At 45.8% G+C, this 21,164-nt stretch overlaps 2 protein-coding genes across 4 annotated transcripts in view; one reads left to right on the top strand and one right to left on the bottom strand.

Annotated features, from left to right (window-relative positions):
• LOC143766334 (uncharacterized) overlaps positions 1 to 21,164 on the bottom strand; it is a 617,908-nt gene that overhangs the window by 383,515 nt on the left and 213,229 nt on the right.
• LOC143766330 (uncharacterized) overlaps positions 1 to 21,164 on the top strand; it is a 1,024,462-nt gene that overhangs the window by 941,094 nt on the left and 62,204 nt on the right. The window contains exon 1 of one of the 4 annotated variants that reach the window (XM_077253921.1): positions 19,135 to 19,233. The exons of the other annotated variants lie outside the window; for them this stretch is intronic. Coding sequence (XP_077110036.1) covers positions 19,207 to 19,233 — 27 coding nt within the window. The 5' untranslated portion in view covers positions 19,135 to 19,206. Of the gene's footprint in view, positions 1 to 19,134; positions 19,234 to 21,164 lie in introns of those variants that run through there. 4 annotated transcript variants of the gene reach the window in all.

Genomic DNA, 21,164 nt, shown 5'->3' with positions numbered 1-21,164 from the left:
CCTTTGTTTGTAGGTTCACCGCAGTCCAGTTCTTGTACTCTGCGGTGCTGGTTCCCGATGTTGATGGGCCTTTGTCCTCCATTCCTTCTGCTCTGATCCCACTGCTTGCCACCAGTTTGTGACGGGGTGTACGGCAGAGCAAGAAGGGACAATAGGCCAAGGGATGATTCAACAGATTTATTATCAAGAACGCTGGAACAACACATGCAGGTAGATCTACAGAGTCCACAATTAGTCCAACGGAACAGATTCGGGGGCACCTCCCGATAATCCTTGTGCCAGCTAACAAAGCAATAGTCCACACGAGTCCAATGGAACAGATTCGGGGGCACCTCCCGATAATCCTTGTGCCAGCTAACAAAGCAATAGTCCACACGAGTCCAAGGGATCCCAAAACAATCCCAAGAACTACGAGATATGTCCTCAGCTCAAGTCTCGCCCCGTTCGCTTCTGCAGTCACAGATGGATGTGGGGTCTTGCCTCAGCTAAGAATCCCCACTCCTCCTTCAAAGGTCAACTCACATCTCATCTCAAAAATAAGAATGGATTGTCTGAGCTCCTGGGATCAGCCCACCCATGAAGGGGGTAGGGGTCACACCTTCTATTCAATGGTTGGGTCCACCAGAAGATTCTAGACTGGTCGGCTCTGCTTAGTCTATCCAGTATGTGCATTTGACTAGCCACCTGCTGTGAGGAAGAATGGCTATTCCTTCACTAGTGGTGTTGACAAAGCTTAATTACATTATAGCTTAGGGCTGCAAGTATTGGTAGAAGGAGACAGGTTAAGTTACATACATCCCATGACATTGTAAAGTGTACAGTAAATACAACCAAAGAGAAGTCGCACCACATCATGACATATTATACAAAATACAGGACAGGGAAAAAAAATACATATCATGGCACCAACCCTAACCCTAACTGTAGCCCTAACCCTAACTGTAGCCCTAACCTAACCCTAATGGGAAAATGGAAATAAATACATTTTTTAAATTGTATTATTTTTCCATAACTAAGGGGGTGATGAAGGGGGGTTTGATTTATTTTTATAGCGGGTTTTTTAGCGGGTTTTTATGATTGGCAGCTGTCACACAATAAAAGACGCTTTTTATTGCAAAAAATAGTTTTTGTGTCTCCACATTTTGAGAGCTATAATTATTCCATATTTTGGTCCACAGAATCATGTGAGATCTTCTTTTTTGCAGGACAAGTTGATGTTTTTATTGGTACTATTTTTTGGAACGTGACTTTTTTTATCGCTTTTTATTCCGATTTTTGTGAGGCAGAGTGAACGAAAACCAGCAATTCGTGATTTTTTTTTTTTTTTTTTGGGGGGGGGGGGTGTTTATCCCGTTCCATGTTTGATAAAATTGATAAGGCAGTTTTATTCTTCGGGTCAGTACGATTACAGCGATACCTCATTTATATCTTTTTTTATGTTTTGGTGTTTTTATACAATAAAATCTGTTTATAGAAAAAAAAAATATTTTTGCATCGCTTTATTCTATGGACTATAACTTTTTAATTTTTTCACTGATGATGCTGTATGGTGGCTCATTTTTTTACGGAACAAGAAGTCAGTTTCAGCGGTACCATGTTTTTTTATATCCCTCTTTTTGATCGCGGGTTATTCCACTTTTTGTTCGGCGGTATGATAATAAAGCGTTGTTTTTTGTCTCGTTTTTTTTTTACGGTGATCACTGAAGGTGTTAACTAGTGGGACAGCTTTATAGGTCGGGTCGTTACGGACGCAGCGATACTTTTCTTTTTATTTAGACAAAGAAATATATTGCAACAATATATATTTTTTTATTTATCATTATTTCTTTTTAACAGTGCACTGTGTCAGATCAGCGATCACACAGGCACTGAAGGAGGCTTACCGGCGCCTGCTCTCTGCAGACGCTTGCAAGCCACCTCCCTGCAGGACCATGAAGGCCCACCCGCGGCCATTTTGGATTCGGGGCCTGCAGGGAGGAGGAGGTAGGAGACCCTCAGAGCAACGTGATCACATCGCGTTGCTCCGAGGGTCTCAGGGAAGCACGCAGGGAGCCCCCTCCCTGCGCGATGCTTCTCTGTGTCACCGGAACGCTGCGATCATGCTTGATCGCAGTGTTCCGGGGTTTATTGTGCCATGAGCGGTCCGTGATAGTCAGCTGACACCCGGCCCCGATTGGCTGCGCTCCCCCCATGAGCGTGGCTGATCGGTGATTACTTACTATCATACTATCTCGTCGGTGGTCATATGAGCCCATACCACCTCGACGGGATAGTACGTCAGATGTCAGAAAGGGGTTAATAAATGGATTTTTGCAACTTATATGATTGATGTCTGGTTTTTCAGGTTTTCATGACTTTTTCTAACATGTACACGATTTTCCCTTCCTTATTTCTCAATATTTTATATGGCATATTTGCATGTCATTGTTTATTTTGTCATCCACATTCTCTTATCTAATCTTCCTTTGTACATGCTTTGATACTCTCTCTCTAATAAATTTGTCCATATATTCATTATTTTATTATTATTTTGTTATTTTTTCATCCATTGTTGTCTTTATTTACCCATTGATTTTTGCATTCATTCTTCACATATACACTCACTGGCCACTTTATTAGGTACACCTGTCCAACTTCTTGTTAACACTTAATTTCTAATCAGCCAATCACATGGCGGCAACTCAGTGCATTTAGGCATGTAGACATGGTCAAGACAATCTCCTGCAGTTCAAACCGAGCATCAGTATGGGGAAGAAAGGTGATTTGAGTGCCTTTGAACGTGGCATGGTTGTTGGTGCCAGAAGGGCTGGTCTGAGTATTTCAGAAACTGCTGATCTACTGGGATTTTCACGCACAACCATCTCTAGGGTTTACAGAGAATGGTCCGAAAAAGAAAAAAAATCCAGTGAGCGGCAGTTCTGTGGGCGGAAATGCCTTGTTGATGCCAGAGGTCAGAGGAGAATGGGCAGACTGGTTCGAGCTGATAGAAAGGCAACAGTGACTCAAATCGCCACCCGTTACAACCAAGGTAGGCCTAAGAGCATCTCTGAACGCACAGTGCGTCGAACTTTGAGGCAGATGGGCTACAGCAGCAGAAGACCACACCGGGTACCACTCCTTTCAGCTAAGAACAGGAAACTGAGGCTACAATTTGTACAAGCTCATCGAAATTGGACAGTAGAAGATTGGAAAAACGTTGCTTGGTCTGATGAGTCTCGATTTCTGCTGCGACATTCGGATGGTAGGGTCAGAATTTGGCATAAACAACATGAAAGCATGGATCCATCCTGCCTTGTATGGAGCATCTTTGGGATGTGCAGCCGACAAATCTGCGGCAACTGTGTGATGCCATCATGTCAATATGGACCAAAATCTCTGAGGAATGCTTCCAGCACCTTGTTGAATCTATGCCACGAAGAATTGAGGCAGTTCTGAAGGCAAAAGGGGGTCCAACCCATTACTAGCATGGTGTACCTAATAAAGTGGCCGGTGAGTGTATATTCTTTCACACTTTTTTTTTTCCATTTTCTTTATTTCTTGCTCATTTGTGGTTGTCTATCAATATTTGCATTTTATACCCTTGGCATCCTACAGCATATCATGTTCCATCTTATTAGGTGACCCCTTTGCCTTTATGTTCAGGTACATTGACTATAGGCACCCATGCTGTACAGCAAGCCAGACCCTGGGACTCATTCTCCCAGCATCTGGCTATGATGACTGAGCAAACCTCTCTTTACATCCTGACGCTGCCCTTCACAGCGCACGCCCCCTCTTCTATTCCTGGTATTTCCCAGGTTGTTGTGGCACCCGGCGCATACGCAGTTATGCTGTGCTCTTCTTCCCATGTACAGCTTTGCTTCCTGCTTCGGCGCCATGTTCCCGATTCAGATGTGACTGAGAAACACATCCCTGACACAGCAGTAACCAGTTTTCTAATTATCTTAACTCCTTTTGCCTCTACTTAAATACTGCAATAGTCACTGCTTGGCACTTCCCCTGACGAAGCTGCACCGCAATACGCGTGGCGCTCTCCCACATTCCCATCTTCCCACGCCATCCATCTCCCTCCCTTCATCCAGGGGCTCCCTGCTGCCATTATCTCTATAGTTTTAGGGACTCTTTAGCTATTTACATGGGCTCTCCTCTGTGATTACCACCTGGTTCTTTTGCAGCGCAGCATATCTATTTGACATTGCAGGTATTTAATATTGGATAATAACTTTGTCCACTATAATACGATTTTTCTGCGCTCTTGTTCCAATTTGTATAGTGCTATTTTGCACACATGAGGGATTTAGGATGGCTTACTGTCACAGTATGTGACCCCCCTTCTTTGGACAATTGCTTTATCTTTCTCAGACACCGAACTTACACCTGTGGGGATACCCACATTCCAGGGTCCATGGTATGTGCACTCAGCCAACTATATTGACTTGATTGTTATTTTATTATTTATGGCTGGATTGTTATGACCTTATGATAACTTTTTGGTGTTTGTTTACATTATTCATGCATATTGCACTTCCATTATGAGTGCCTATGTTGCTATGGTATCATATCCTAGGGTCACATAGATGTATTATTGTTCATGGATGGGGGTGTTATCCTTGTTGTTTTTAAATGTTTTTAATCATGTTTGTGCTTTGGTGATAATAAAGTAGTTTTTGATATTTTTTGTACCTCGGGTGTGCACTTTCTACATATGCATTAGTCTTTCCTCCAGTTATAATATTGGCTGCTGACTTGTCTCTGGTCCTATGGATGTATATGTCTTGGCAGAATCTCTGGCTGTCTCTCCCCCTCGTCTCTCTGTCTCTGAGTCTCTTTATACAGAGGCATGTAACATATTTTTAGATTTACCCAGTGTCTTTCAGTCCAGCATCAAGACAATGTGAACAATGGTGATGAGATCAAGTAGCATTACTTGATTATTTAATCTATTTGCATAGTTTTTCACTCTTGGATGTATGCTGCAGCACGTATAGTGTTGAGAGAGTTATTTGGGACGTTCCAGGGCCTGGTTTTATGAGAGGTCATAAGAGATGGGTGGCAATGACCGCTCACATATCCCAACCCCAGGGGCGTGGTTTGGCTAATAAAATAGAGGCCAGATGTCTCATTCAGTGACTGTGGCTGGAGGTGGGGAGACCTTCAGTGTGTGTGCCAAAGACACTAACCTGAGCGGGCGGACACGCAGTATTATATGGACTGTTTATTTTTCTGTTTGCTTTTCTTTTGCGCTGGATAAGGCTGTTCTTTTGTTTTGACAATCCAAAGCGGTTTATGCAGTTTTTAATAAACTTGCCTGGACATCTCAACAATACCGCTTCCTGTGCCTACCTCAACTGCAGCCGAGTGAGTACAGACGCCTACAGTTGTTTTCTCCAACGATATACATCATTTGTCTGACATCTCCTGTGAATTTAGTAACTTGAGTCTGCTGAATGTTTTTAACCCAAGTATCCACATGTTTATTTATTTGGGAATTAATAGATTCAAGATCATCTGATGATAATTCTGATTTAACGAATGTATAGTAGCATTTAAATGTTTGGGCACCCCTGGTCAAAATTACTGCTATTGTGGAAACTTAACCAAGTTGAAGATGAAGTGATCTTTAAAGTCCTAAAGTTAAAGATGAAACATTTCATTTGTATTTTAGCAATATACTGTATGTAGTGTCATTCTTTAAACATATTCAACATATACATAGAAGGAAATAAAATATGAAAAAGTGAAAGAAAAGGAAGGTGATTTAGGTAACCATCCAGGAGGGGGTGGATGGGGGTGGGGAAGTTGGCACATCCTAGTGATAATTTTCAGAATGGCTTTATCTTCTCACATGACCACCATATGTGTAGGAACGTCCGATTGGTCAGCCCACAGAGCCAGCATGTTGGGGTGATTTTGGGAAACCAGATATGCGTTTTATCTGTAGTAGCGTACCACCATGTGACAATTTTGTAAGAATTTTCCTGAACTCTGATGTATTTGGATGGGCCAAACAAACTCTTATAGATGCGTTCCATCTCACATTCCTTCAGTCTGAGAACCAGGTCTCTTTCACATAATGATATATAGGCTCGCTTTAAAGGGACAGACTTGGTTAGTATTGTTTGATACATCTTTGTCAACACACCCTTTGGTGGTTTAATTTGTGTCAGTAGTGTTTTGAAAATAGTTAGTTCTCTGGTTGGAATGCCATCTGGCAAATAAGAGTCTATAGCTCTTTTAAGTCTAGAGAAATGGAGAAAGGTTCTCGGATGGTCAGTTAGCGTAGCCTGCATTTCCGAGAGTGAGATCAGTGCACCATCTGTAAATAGCGTTTCCACTCTAGTCCTAATCGTATGGAGAAAGTCCGTTGACCTCGTTTTAGTCTGGTCCAGGTATAGCCCTAGCAGGTCCATTTATTTAATTTAATCGTATGAACATATATTTAAACATCATATAAGAATACATAAATGATAAACAGTGATTGAAAAGAACAAAGGAACAGAAATCCGAGTCGGATATCGAGATTTTCTATGTATGCAATAACATTGTAATTTCCAGTAGGCAGGTCCATGACTCTAACCAAAGGTGATGGGAGGGACATCAGCGTATTAGAGTGTTTGGCCCAAGTATGTAAAATGTGTTTGGTAATTACATTCGGTACCTCCAGTTTATGTATGAACTCCTTAGGTGCATAGAGTACGGTACTGATCGGTATCGGAATTGAGTTGTCAGCTATTTTTGACCATAACTTATCTTTAGAACTTCTTGCCCAATCAACAATCATAGACAGTATGGCTGCTGTGTGGTATTTTTGAGGATCTGGTACTTCCATTCCCCCTTTTATTCTAAGTAGTGAGAGAGTGTTGAAGATAAGCCTAGGTTTCAATACTTTCAAAATATATCTCCCAAATAAGGAACGTGTTTTATGAAAGAACGCAGCTGGGACTTTTATAGGGAGCATCCGTGAGGCACAAATTTTTTTTAGCTTGGATCCGGGGCAGGATGAAGTACGGTCCGAACAACATCCTGACCCTCGCCATCAGACGTTAACTCCTGGGGGGAGGTGATCCTGATGAGACTCAGATATCTGATGATCACGCGGACTGTACTATGCTGTCAGGGCAAGAAGAGGAGGAGGGTGACTCCAAGGGCAAGGAATATGATAACACAGAGGATGATGATGAGGTGTTAGATCCCAGTTGGCATGAACATAGAGTCACACAGCTGAGTAGGTCATCTGAGGAGGAAGAGGAGGAGGTTATGTCATATCGCAGACACGTAGTGATGCAGCCATGAAGAGTGATGCATCCTTAGTCACAACTGTGCCTCTGACCAGCATCGTGCGTGGGTCTGCAGCTGGCAAGGGTGGCAAAGGTTGCTTAGCCTGGGCCTATTCTGACACTGTAAAGGATGAGTCAACTCACATAATCTGCCAACTTTGCAAAGAAAAGAGTCGAGGTAAAAATTGCAATAATTTAACTACTACATGTATGAACCTTCAAATGCGTAATCAACATGCTTTACTGTGGGAATCTCACTGCACAAAAATGTGGACCAGCGGACCTCAACAAACATCAGCCTCCCCATCAATCGCATCTGCTGCTTCTTCCTCCGGAGTTGGGCCCCTGCAGGGCAGCTAACCCTGAGGGCAATCGGGGGTCAGGGAGTGATCCCTGCAGCTTGTCAGTGGAGTGGAGCTGCAAGGATCCGATGGCATCCTGCTACCTGCCCAGCGCTTCCTGTCTAACACAGCCCAGCAGACAGAAAGCTGCCGGCGATGAAGATGCTGCCGCGATGTGCTATGGCTGCTGGGAATGTGCGGAGAGGTGAGTGGTGCTGTGTGTGTGTGTGGTGTGGTGCTGTCTGTGTGGTGCGGTGCGGAGCTGTGTGTATGTAAGAAGTGTGTGGTGCTGTGTGTATTGGAGATTTGCAATGATGTGGGTGATGGAGAGAAGTGATGGGGTAGAAGGCAATGTTGGTAGTAGTAGAAAGGACGATGGGGTGGTGGGGGAGGAGACAATGATGAGGTGGTGGAATGGGCAATGATGGTTGTGGTGGAAAGGACAATAATGGAGGTGTTGGGGGAGTCAATGATGGAGGTGTTAGAATGGGCAATGATGGTAGTGGTGGAAAGGACTGTGGTGGTGGGAGAGGAGGCAATGATGGAGGTGGTGGAATGTACAATGATGGGGTGGTGGGGAAGAAAGCAACGATGGAGGTGGTGGAAAGGGCAATGATGGGGTGGCGGGTGAGAAGGCAATAATGGAGGTGGTGATGAGGGCTGTTATGGTTCTCAATGGCAAGAGAACATAGCCCAGCAAACAAAAGTACTAGCTCTTGGAAGATGGAAACTAAACTGACCATGAACTAAACCTGCCGCACAACTAACAGTAGCCAGGTAGCGTTGCCTACGTTTTTTATCCCTAGACGCCCAGCGCCGGCCGGAGGACTAACTAATCCTGGCAGAGGAAAATATAGTCCTGGCTCACCTCTAGAGAAATTTCCCCGATAGGCAGACAGAGGCCCCCACATATATTGGCGGTGATTTTAGATGAAATGACAAACGTAGTATGAAAATAGGTTTAGCAAAATTGAGGTCCGCTTACTAGATAGCAGAAAGACAGAAAGGGCACTTTCATGGTCAGCTGAAAACCCTATCAAAATACCATCCTGAAATTACTTTAAGACTCTAGTATTAACTCATAACATCAGAGTGGCAATTTCAGATCACAAGAGCTTTCCAGACACAGAAACGAAACTACAGCTGTGAACTGGAACAAAATGCAAAAACAAACGAGGACTAAAGTCCAACTTAGCTGGAAGTTGTCTAGCAGCAGGAACATGCACAGAAAGGCTTCTGATTACAATGTTGACCGGCATGGAAGTGACAGAGGAGCAAGGTTAAATAGCGACTCCCACATCCTGATGGAAGCAGGTGAACAGAGGGGATGATGCACACAAGTTCAATTCCACCAGTGGCCACCGGGGGAGCCCAAAATCCAATTTCACAACAGTACCCCCCCCTCAAGGAGGGGGCACCGAACCCTCACCAGAACCACCAGGGCGATCAGGATGAGCCCTATGAAAGGCACGGAGCAGATCGGAGGCATGAACATCAGAGGCAGTCACCCAAGAATTATCCTCCTGACCGTATCCCTTCCATTTGACCAGATACTGGAGTTTCCGTCTGGAAACACGGGAGTCCAAGATTTTTTCCACAACGTACTCCAACTCGCCCTCAACCAACACCGGAGCAGGAGGCTCAACGGAAGGCACAACCGGTACCTCATACCTGCGCAACAATGACCGATGAAAAACATTATGAATAGAAAAAGATGCAGGGAGGTCCAAACGGAAGGACACAGGGTTAAGAATCTCCAATATCTTGTACGGGCCGATGAACCGAGGCTTAAACTTAGGAGAAGAAACCCTCATAGGGACAAAACGAGAAGACAACCACACCAAGTCCCCAACGCAAAGCCGAGGACCAACCCGACGCCGGCGGTTGGCAAAAAGCTGAGTCTTCTCCTGGGACAACTTCAAATTGTCCACTACCTGCCCCCAAATCTGATGCAACCTCTCCACCACAGCATCCACTCCAGGACAATCCGAAGATTCCACCTGACCAGAAGAAAATCGAGGATGAAACCCCGAATTACAGAAAAAAGGAGACACCAAGGTGGCAGAGCTGGCCCGATTATTGAGGGCAAACTCCGCTAAAGGCAAAAAAGCAACCCAATCATCCTGATCTGCAGACACAAAACACCTCAAATATGTCTCCAAGGTCTGATTCGTCCGCTCGGTCTGGCCATTAGTCTGAGGATGGAAAGCAGACGAGAAAGACAAATCTATGCCCATCCTAGCACAGAATGCTCGCCAAAATCTAGACACGAATTGGGTTCCTCTGTCAGAAACGATATTCTCCGGAATACCATGCAAACGGACCACATTTTGAAAAAACAGAGGAACCAACTCGGAAGAAGAAGGCAACTTAGGCAGGGGAACCAAATGGACCATCTTAGAGAAACGGTCACACACCACCCAGATGACAGACATCTTCTGATAAACAGGAAGATCCGAAATAAAATCCATCGAGATGTGCGTCCAGGGCCTCTTCGGGATAGGCAAGGGCAACAACAATCCACTAGCCCGAGAACAACAAGGCTTGGCCCGAGCACAAACGTCACAAGACTGCACAAAGCCTCGCACATCTCGAGACAGGGAAGGCCACCAGAAGGACCTTGCCACCAAATCCCTGGTACCAAAGATTCCAGGATGACCTGTCAACGCAGAGGAATGAACCTCAGAAATGACTTTACTGGTCCAATCATCAGGAACAAACAGTCTACCAGGTGGGCAACGATCAGGTCTATCCGCCTGAAACTCCTGCAAGGCCCGCCGCAGGTCTGGAGAAACGGCAGACAATATCACTCCATCCTTAAGGATACCCGTAGGTTCAGAGTTACCAGGGGAGTCAGGCTCAAAACTCCTAGAAAGGGCATCCGCCTTAACATTCTTAGAACCCGGCAGGTAGGACACCACAAAATTAAACCGAGAGAAAAACAACGACCAGCGCGCCTGTCTAGGATTCAGGCGTCTGGCGGACTCAAGATAAATTAGATTTTTGTGGTCAGTCAATACCACCACCTGATGTCTAGCCCCCTCAAGCCAATGACGCCACTCCTCAAAAGCCCACTTCATGGCCAAAAGCTCTCGATTCCCAACATCATAATTCCGCTCGGCGGGCGAAAATTTACGCGAGAAAAAGGCACAAGGTCTCATCACGGAACAATCGGAACTTCTCTGCGACAAAACTGCCCCAGCTCCGATTTCAGAAGCGTCGACCTCAACCTGAAAAGGAAGAGCAACATCAGGCTGACGCAACACAGGGGCGGAAGAAAAGCGGCGCTTAAGCTCCCGAAAGGCCTCCACAGCAGTAGGGGACCAATCAGCAACATCAGCACCCTTCTTAGTCAAATCAGTCAATGGTTTAACAACATCAGAAAAACCAGCAATAAATCGACGATAAAAGTTAGCAAAGCCCAAAAATTTCTGAAGACTCTTAAGAGAAGAGGGTTGCGTCCAATCACAAATAGCCTGAACCTTGACAGGATCCATCTCGATGGAAGAGGGGGAAAAAATATATCCCAAAAAGGAAATCTTTTGAACCCCAAAAACGCACTTAGAACCCTTCACACACAAGGAATTAGACCGCAAAACCTGAAAAACCCTCCTGACCTGCTGGACATGAGAGTCCCAGTCATCCGAAAAAATCAAAATATCATCCAGATACACAATCATAAATTTATCCAAATAATCACGGAAAATGTCATGCATAAAGGACTGAAAGACTGAAGGGGCATTTGAAAGACCAAAAGGCATCACCAAATACTCAAAGTGGCCCTCGGGCGTATTAAATGCCGTCTTCCACTCATCCCCCTGCTTAATTCGCACCAAATTATACGCCCCACGGAGATCTATCTTAGAGAACCACTTGGCCCCCTTTATGCGAGCAAACAAATCAGTCAGCAGTGGCAACGGATATTGATATTTAACCGTGATTTTATTCAAAAGCCGATAATCAATACACGGTCTCAAAGAGCCATCTTTCTTAGCCACAAAGAAAAAACCGGCTCCTAAGGGAGATGACGAAGGACGAATATGTCCCTTTTCCAAGGACTCCTTTATATATTCTCGCATAGCAGCATGTTCAGGCACAGACAGATTAAATAAACGACCCTTAGGGTATTTACTACCCGGAATCAAATCTATGGCACAATCGCACTCCCGGTGCGGAGGTAATGAACCAAGCTTAGGTTCTTCAAAAACGTCACGATATTCAGTCAAAAATTCAGGAATCTCAGAGGGAATAGATGATGAAATGGAAACCACAGGTACGCCCCCATGCGTCCCCTTACATCCCCAGCTTAACACAGACATAGCTTTCCAGTCAAGGACTGGGTTATGAGATTGCAGCCATGGCAATCCAAGCACCAACACATCATGTAGGTTATACAGCACAAGAAAGCGAATAATCTCCTGATGATCCGGATTAATCCGCATAGTTACTTGTGTCCAGTATTGTGGTTTATTACTAGCCAATGGGGTGGAGTCAATCCCCTTCAGGGGTATAGGAGTTTCAAGAGGCTCCAAATCATACCCACAGCGTTTGGCAAAGGACCAATCCATAAGACTCAAAGCGGCGCCAGAGTCGACATAGGCATCCGCGGTAATAGATGATAAAGAACAAATCAGGGTCACAGATAAAATAAACTTAGACTGTAAAGTGCCAATTGAAACAGACTTATCAAGCTTCTTAGTACGCTTAGAGCATGCTGATATAACATGAGTTGAATCGCCGCAATAGAAGCACAACCCATTTTTTCGTCTTAAATTCTGCCGTTCACTTCTGGACAGAATTCTATTACATTGCATATTCTCTGGCGTCTTCTCAGTAGACACCGCCAAATGGTGCACAGGTTTGCGCTCCCGCAGACGCCTATCGATCTGGATAGCCATTGTCATGGACTCATTCAGACCCGCAGGCACAGGGAACCCCACCATAACATCCTTAATGGCATCAGAGAGACCCTCTCTGAAATTCGCCGCCAGGGCGCACTCATTCCACTGAGTAAGCACAGCCCATTTACGGAATTTCTGGCAGTATATTTCAGCTTCGTCTTGCCCCTGAGATAGGGACATCAAGGCCTTTTCCGCCTGAAGCTCTAACTGAGGTTCCTCATAAAGCAACCCCAAGGCCAGAAAAAACGCATCCACATTGAGCAACGCAGGATCCCCTGGAGCCAATGCAAAAGCCCAATCCTGAGGGTCGCCCCGGAGCAAGGAAATCACAATCCTGACCTGCTGAGCAGGATCTCCAGCAGAGCGAGATTTCAGGGACAAAAACAACTTGCAATTATTTTTGAAATTTTGAAAGCAAGATCTATTCCCCGAGAAAAATTCAGGCAAAGGAATTCTAGGTTCAGATATAGGAACATGAACAACAAAATCTTGTAAATTTTGAACTTTCGTGGTGAGATTATTCAAACCTGCAGCTAAACTCTGAATATCCATTTTAAACAGGTGAACACAGAGCCATTCCAAGATTAGAAGGAGAGAGAGAGAGAGAAAGGCTGCAATATAGGCAGACTTGCAAGATTTTCAATTACAAGCACACTCAGAACTGAAGGGAAGGGGAAAAAAAAAAAAAAAAAAAAAATCTTCAGCAGACTTCTCTTTTCTCTCCTTTCTCTGTCAATTAATTTAACCCTTTTTTGGCCTGTCAAACTGTTATGGTTCTCAATGGCAAGAGAACATAGCCCAGCAAACAAAAGTACTAGCTCTTGGAAGATGGAAACTAAACTGACCATGAACTAAACCTGCCGCACAACTAACAGTAGCCAGGTAGCGTTGCCTACGTTTTTTATCCCTAGACGCCCAGCGCCGGCCGGAGGACTAACTAATCCTGGCAGAGGAAAATATAGTCCTGGCTCACCTCTAGAGAAATTTCCCCGATAGGCAGACAGAGGCCCCCACATATATTGGCGGTGATTTTAGATGAAATGACAAACGTAGTATGAAAATAGGTTTAGCAAAATTGAGGTCCGCTTACTAGATAGCAGAAAGACAGAAAGGGCACTTTCATGGTCAGCTGAAAACCCTATCAAAATACCATCCTGAAATTACTTTAAGACTCTAGTATTAACTCATAACATCAGAGTGGCAATTTCAGATCACAAGAGCTTTCCAGACACAGAAACGAAACTACAGCTGTGAACTGGAACAAAATGCAAAAACAAACGAGGACTAAAGTCCAACTTAGCTGGAAGTTGTCTAGCAGCAGGAACATGCACAGAAAGGCTTCTGATTACAATGTTGACCGGCATGGAAGTGACAGAGGAGCAAGGTTAAATAGCGACTCCCACATCCTGATGGAAGCAGGTGAACAGAGGGGATGATGCACACAAGTTCAATTCCACCAGTGGCCACCGGGGGAGCCCAAAATCCAATTTCACAACAGAGGGCAATGATGGGGGTGGAAGGGGAAAACAATGATGGAGGTTGAGGGGGGCTGCATTATACCCTATGAGGGGGCTGCATTACACACTATGAGAGTGGCTCAATTGTACCCTTTGATGGCTGCCTTATACCCTATGAGGGGGGCTGCGTTATACTATATGAGGGGGAAACATAGTATTCTGTTTGGGGGATGCAATATATTCTGTGTGGGGGCTGCATTCTTTCAGGGGGCTACATTATATTCTGTGGAGTGGCTGCATTATACTATATAAGGGAGGCTGCATTATACCCTATGAGGGTGCTACATTATATTCTATGGGGGGCTGCATTATACTTTATGAGGGGGTTGCATTATATTTTGTGGGGTGCTGCATTATACCCTATGAGGAAGGCTGCACTATATTATATGAGGGGGCTACATTATATTCTATAAGGGGGGCTACATTATATTCTATGAGGGGGGCTGCATTATATTCCATGAGGGAGGATGCATTATATTCTATGAGGGGGTCTACTTTATATTCTATGAGGGGGGCTACATTATAGTCTATGAGGGGGCTAGTTTAGATTCTATGAGGGGGCTACCTCAACCCCTGCTACATAATTAAGATGTGTATTACCTTTTATTATACCCTGATATTAGCTTGTTTTACCACACAATTGGTGGTCTTGTATTTATTTCTATGTAGTTAAATAGTATGCCCCAAGAATGATTTTCTCTGGTGGGCCCAACATGCTCCAGTCCGATGCTGAGCATGACCACTGTAGAGGCCTTCCTGTGACCCTCAGACTGCAATATAGCTGTGTCAGGGTTAAAGCCCGACGAACCCTGAGAACAACAGGGGAAGCCTCAACCACAGCGCCCACCCTGCGAGCACCGATGCAGGACACAAGATACAACTCAGCTGATCCAGTCACTCACCAGCAGCTGCGACAGCAGGAGAGGCAGACCAGCAGAGTACAGGGAACACCACAGCCACCAGGGACCAATCAGGAGGATGCACAACAGGTAAATACGCGATGTCGGGTCTGGTATCTTCAGCCTGGCTGGCTCTGTGTCTCACTGTCTCCGCCCGTCTATTTTGTTCCTTCGGTCTGTATCTTCGAGCAATCCCATCACTCATGTGCATCTCGCAAGGGTCGTGCGTTAGATGTACATGGCCTGCAAGAGAGACCGCGGTTTTAAGCCTCCAGACAGGCCTCAGTCTGAGGGAGCAGTGCAGCACATCAGGAAAAGGTTCAGGGGGTCCCACTCACTGAGACACATTTGGTGGTGTTGTTACGGGTTTACCACAACATAAAGGAGCCAGAAGACCAAAACATCTGATTTCTCTTACTCCTGCACTGATTAGAAGCACTTCACCTTCATATTAAATGGTGTAAATTTCTTTTGGCAGTCTAGTGGTTAATCTGCTCTGTTGAGAGCTCCTGCAGCATTAAGGCTCTCATCTGTGCACTGTTAGACACTCCCATCTCCTATATACTGTATTTTTGGGACTATAAGACGCACCGGACCATAAGACGCACCCCAAATTTGGGGTGAAAATTGCAGAAAAAAGATTTTTTTATAAGATGGGGGTCCGTCTTATTGTCCGAATTTACAGTATCTTACCTGAGGGCTGGTGGTGGCAGAGCAGGGTCACAGGAGGCATGGTGTCGGCAGAGGTGGGGTGATGCGGTACAGTGTGCACCAGAGCAGGGTCCCTTCCTGCTTAGGTGGGTGACACCACGGCCTGGTGTCCATGGGATTGTTGCAGCAGTGGTTACCGGCAGAGGTGCGGCGGCGGCAGAGGTGCGGGGATGAGGAGGCGCAGTGAGCGGTATGGCGTGAGCAGGGTCCCTTTCACCGGTGAGGTGATGCAGCAGCCCAGTAAGCAGCAGAGCCGAGTGAATCATGTTGTTATCGGTGGTGGCGGCCATCTTCCTGAGGCCGCGCGTGCGCAGATGGAGAACGCGGCGGACATTTTCCTGAAGCCAAGATCTAAATCTGCGAACTTGGCTTCAGGAAAATGGCCACTGCGATCTCCATCTGTGCACGCGCGGCCTCCCGCGGCCATTTTGCTGAAGCCCCGGGACGCAGAGCACTCCATCTGCGCACGCGCAGCCTCAGGAAGATGGCCGCCACCACCGATAACAACATGATTCACCCGGCTCTGCTGCTTACCGACCTGCTGCATTACCTCACCTGTGAAAGGGACCCCGCTCACTGCGCCTCCTCATCCCCGCACCTCTGCCGACGCCACTGCGGGTAAGCCTGCATTACGACTATTAGACGCACCCCCTATTTCCCCCTTTTTTTTGGGGGAAAAAGTGCGTCTTGTAGTCTGAAAAATACGGTATTCTGGGCCCTGGCTAGCACTCATTGTCAGAGCAAGCTTATGCTACATGGCTGGAGGTTGTTGGTTGTTATTGGAGAAGGCAGTTGGTGGATTTATCTGTGACTGTTACTAGGTTTCGAATGTGTGATAATTCCCTTTCTTCTCCTACTTTGGTTTAACCCCATCCTCCACTCCCCAGAGCATTCCACTGTTATATGTGTGAATATATTTGTATGTTCGGTATTTTTCATTATCCCTGTTCGTATTAGCTTGTTAGTCTGGTTGGTGTATTACGGTACACTACTACTCCCCTCTTCCCTGGGTGGGAGAGGGGTACAGACTGAGAGCGGATTCAGGAGATAAGGCAAGGTATGTGGCCCCAGCATCTTCACCATCAGAAATAATCAGGGAAACATGGTGAGCTAGGATGCCCCTAGTGTTAGGTACAGGGAAGGAGCCGCTGGTCTCAGGACACCCGACAACAGAGTCATGACATTAGCTTTGACCCAAACCATTTTTTGATCCAGTATGGATCCTATCACTGCTCTGTCAGGGCAACTGCAGCAGCTCAGCCTCAAGGTGGAACATCTATGCACTATCGTTTTTCAGCACCCTAACACATCAAGTTTTGGGACCATGACTGCCAGGCAACCCTTAGTTGAGCCCAAGATCGCTTTGCCTGACAGGTTCTCTGGGTGGCGTGGCAAGTTTGTTGTTTTCAGGGAGGCCTGTAAACTATACTTCAGGAACCAAGGAGCAAAGGATGGGGATAGTAATCTCGCTCCTTCATGGTGACCCCCAAGCATATGCATTCTCTCTGCCATCTGACTCCCAGTCGCTCCAGACGGTGGAGGAATTTGTTCTGGAGCTGATTAATATATACAACTACCCCGACCTCATCTCCCTGGATGAGTCCACACTACGTCATCTCCAGCAGGGAGACCAGCCAGCGGGGGAGTACTGTTCCGAGTTTCGGAGGTGGTCCACGGACACTAAGCGGAATCCATAGCCAGTTCTGTGAGGGGCTATTAGTAAGGGTGAAGAATGCCTTAGCCCTGTATGAGACTACAGTTTCCCTTGAGGTGGCCATGTCTCTGACTATCTGAGTGGATCGCCGTCTTCGCCAGAGACATAAAGAGACACCCCAATGTGCGGGAGGTCCAGGGCCAAGGGAAACCTAGTCTGAGTCATCTGAGGAACCCATGCGGTTGGGTGGAGCAACTCATTCTGGAAAGCAATCTGTTGTTCGGAGCAAAGGGAGTATATTTTTACTATGGCAGAAAGGCACGTGTCCTTCCCTGTCTCACGGTAAACAGCCACCGGAAAACTAAGGAGCCCAGATTGCGGGGAGGTTAGCAACCCGGGTGTACATATCTCCTTTGTAGGTAGGACACAATTTATTCTACAGCTATTTCTGCATTTCTGGACAGTGGGGCAGGGTTTAACTTGATCGACGCTAGGCTTGTCCAGGTCTAGGACCTCAAACCACATACACTGTCCAGATCTATACCCATAATGGCTATCGACTCTGCGCCCTTGAGACAGGGGTATGTTACTTAAGCCGTCCGAGGGTTGCATCTAAATGTAGGGGCCATGCACTCAGAAGGCATTGACTGTTATGTGCTAGAGGGTCTGCCCTTACCTGTGGTTCTTAGATTTCCATGGCTAACTCTGCACAACCCTATGGTAGATTGGCAGACTCGAGAGGTGGTAAATTGAAGTGAGTATTGTCAAGGACACTGCTTGGGTACCCAGCTTGCAAGGGTTGATACCCAGTCTGTGCCTACATACCTGCAGGGTTTTTCTTTGTAAAGAAGAAAGACGGGGTTTAAACCCAAGCCTAGATTTCTGCAAACTTAGATCATGGTCTGGGATCCGTATCCGCTCCCTCTCATCCCGGACCTCTATAATCAGATTATAGGAACAAAATGGTTTTCTAAATGGGATCTCAGGGGGCGTATAATCTCATTCATATTAAAGAGGGGGATGAGTGGAAAACAGCTTTCAATACTGGTCTATACAGCTTTTCTGATTTCAGAATGACAGGAGACTCTCTAACAAACACCTTAGGCTACGTTCACATTTGCGGCCAGCGCCGCAGCGTCGGGCGCCGCAGCGGCGCCGCATGCGTCATGCGCCCCTATATTTAACATGGGGGCGCATGGACATGCGGCGCACTTGCGTTTTGCGCCGCATGCGTCGCTGCGGCGCCCGCGTCGGGGCGCAGAGGACGCAGCAAGTTGCATTTTTGCTGCGTCCAAATTCAATGAAAAAAACGACGCATGCGGCGCAAAACGCAGCGTTGTGCATGCGTTTTGCTGCGTTTTTGTTTGCGTTGTGCGCTGCGGCGCCGACGCTGCGGCGCACAACGCAAATGTGAACGTAGCCTAACTCTTGGAAGTCCCAGACAATCACACCTTTCCCAGAATCCCCTGGGGCTGAGCTAACCACTCACTGTCAGCTATAACCATTTTAACCCCTATAGTTGCTGGATGATTCTAAATCAACAGTGCAGCTTCTATCAGTCATACTTTGTTGCAATGTAGTTAGTCTTAACCCCAGCATCGATATTGAGGCATCACTTGCAGGTCTACAGCAATTATTCAGCAGAAATGCAGACATTTTTAGGTATAGCCATTAATATCCTGCTCCAAAATAATTATTTTTCTTTTAATGGCTCCTATTATCTACAAAAATAGTGCACCTCAATGGGGGCGGCATTATCCCCATTCATTGCAAACATATATATGTCATATTGGGAAGAGCAGTATATCTTCTCTGATTCCAACCCCTGTTCCTCCCATCATGTGATCTCTGATTCCTCCCCTCCTGTGACCTCATCACAGGTCCTGGGCGCACAGAGCAGCCATATATGTGGTGCGTGGCTCTGCGGGTGGAGGTAGGTGCTGGAGAGTCCCCATTATTCATTGCTTCCAACCGCCTAGCGGGACAGTCCCAATTTGGGGGAGCTGTCCCGGGTGTTCAGGGCAATGTCCTTTCACTATGTGTCTGTAAGTCGCCTCCTCACCATCTCACTGTGTTTAGTGCTCACTAGTTCCTTCTCTGACTCTGGAAGAAGGCCACATCTCTGTGCTCTAATTAACTCATTCTTCACTTTTCTTCACGTCTGGACCCTGATGAATCAAACACACAATGTCTTGTACTGGTACATAGAGATACATTTCTATATACCAGTGTATTCCTATGTACCTGCATTCTAGAGCTAAAATGAAAGTCAGAGATTTTTTTTCTTCCAATAAAATAACAAAGAAGAGTTTGAATAATAACTTTTATTGCAGTATTTTTTATCCACTTTGTGAGCAAGCCAAAATTTTCAAATCTAACATGTGAAATTACAGCATGTGGTAAAAACGATGAAACGTTTCCAGTGCATGAAATCCTGCAACGTTTAGGATATGTGTGAACACAGCCAAACAGACGTGTTTCGCTCAATGGCCTTTAAAAAAATAAACTACAGCTCGTCTCACTCAAAAAGCAAGACCTCATATAGTGAACCTTATGTAAATATCAAAACGTTCTGACTGCCTCAACTATGAAGGAGTGAACAAAAAAAAAATCCATAGGTCCCAACCATCCCGAATACAGCAGAACAGTCCCAGATTTGGGTCTATGTCCTGTCGTCCCGGGCAGTCTGCTGAATGTCCCTGACTGCCATCATGCCCCCTTCTGACATCTCCTGTAGCCAGGGTAGGAAAAAATGGTAAAGGGTCTGGCTATAGGTGCAGTTAAGGGCATGTCAAAAATGTTGCTGTGGCGGCTATACATAGTTTGTCCCTCTTTCGCTTTGGATTTCCAGCGGAGACCAATATGCAGTATATTGATTTGTATTATTCAGTATCTCCTTACTCTATATTCATTTTTAACTTTTTTTGTGTTCCCAACTGAAGAAAGATACTTGATGTCTGTGTTATGAATGCAGGTGTCGCACATGGTTCATGGGCCCACTGTGCCGGGCTTAGCTATGAGGGGCGTAGCGGGCTACCAGGTGTTCACTGGAGGTCCTGATAGTGGAGTCAGGCTTGGCTGCAGGTAGCCACCAGGTACCACTCCTAGGCAGTCCATGGTACTGCAGATGCTGACCCCAGGGGTCAGGTACGCAGACACGGATAGGACTAAATTCTGGATCCGATACAGAACGGTTACCAACACAGACTAATTCGGAGACTGGTTGTAGCAGTCCGGATATACAAGGGACTCGAATATTCACACATTCAGACACACGGGTCTCAGATACTGATTCAGGGACTGGCCGCTCACAGGATGGGGACAAGGCTCATATAGTATAATAAATAACTTGGCACTCAACTTGTAAATGATGATGGTTATTAGAAATGGTTTTTTATTACTTGGATAGCAGTCCAAATTAAACGTTTCGGTCAAACATTAGACCTTCTTCAGTAAACTGTCGCGCAGTGATGTGGGTCGATTAAAACTTCCCATTTTTTCTACTGGAAAGTCTTGGAGTGCTGCCTCCTTTTTACTACTTTTGTATACATCTTGGATAGATGAGTGGACCATTCTGTCCGGGGGGCCAGGCACCCACCATTGGTGAGCATTGTGCTGTTCCATTTTTTCCCTATTATTTTTGCTAGGTATACCATATACCATATACCTTATTACATAGTCTCCTTCTCGGTGTTACAAGGAAACTATTTCCCCATAGGTCCGTTTTGAAACTATATCCTAGGACCCACTTTACATCCAGAGACATCTCATATTCCTGTCATATAAGCAGTCGGGTATGTAAAAAAAATGTTCCTTTACCCTTACCTTACCTCTCCTACCTTCTAACCGATCACATATCACACA

This window comes from Ranitomeya variabilis, chromosome 4 (assembly GCF_051348905.1).
Source record: "Ranitomeya variabilis isolate aRanVar5 chromosome 4, aRanVar5.hap1, whole genome shotgun sequence".
Classification (NCBI taxonomy): Eukaryota; Metazoa; Chordata; class Amphibia; order Anura; family Dendrobatidae; genus Ranitomeya; species Ranitomeya variabilis.
The sequence above is the reverse complement of the archived record's forward strand: the minus strand, read 5'-3'. Positions and strand labels throughout refer to the sequence as shown.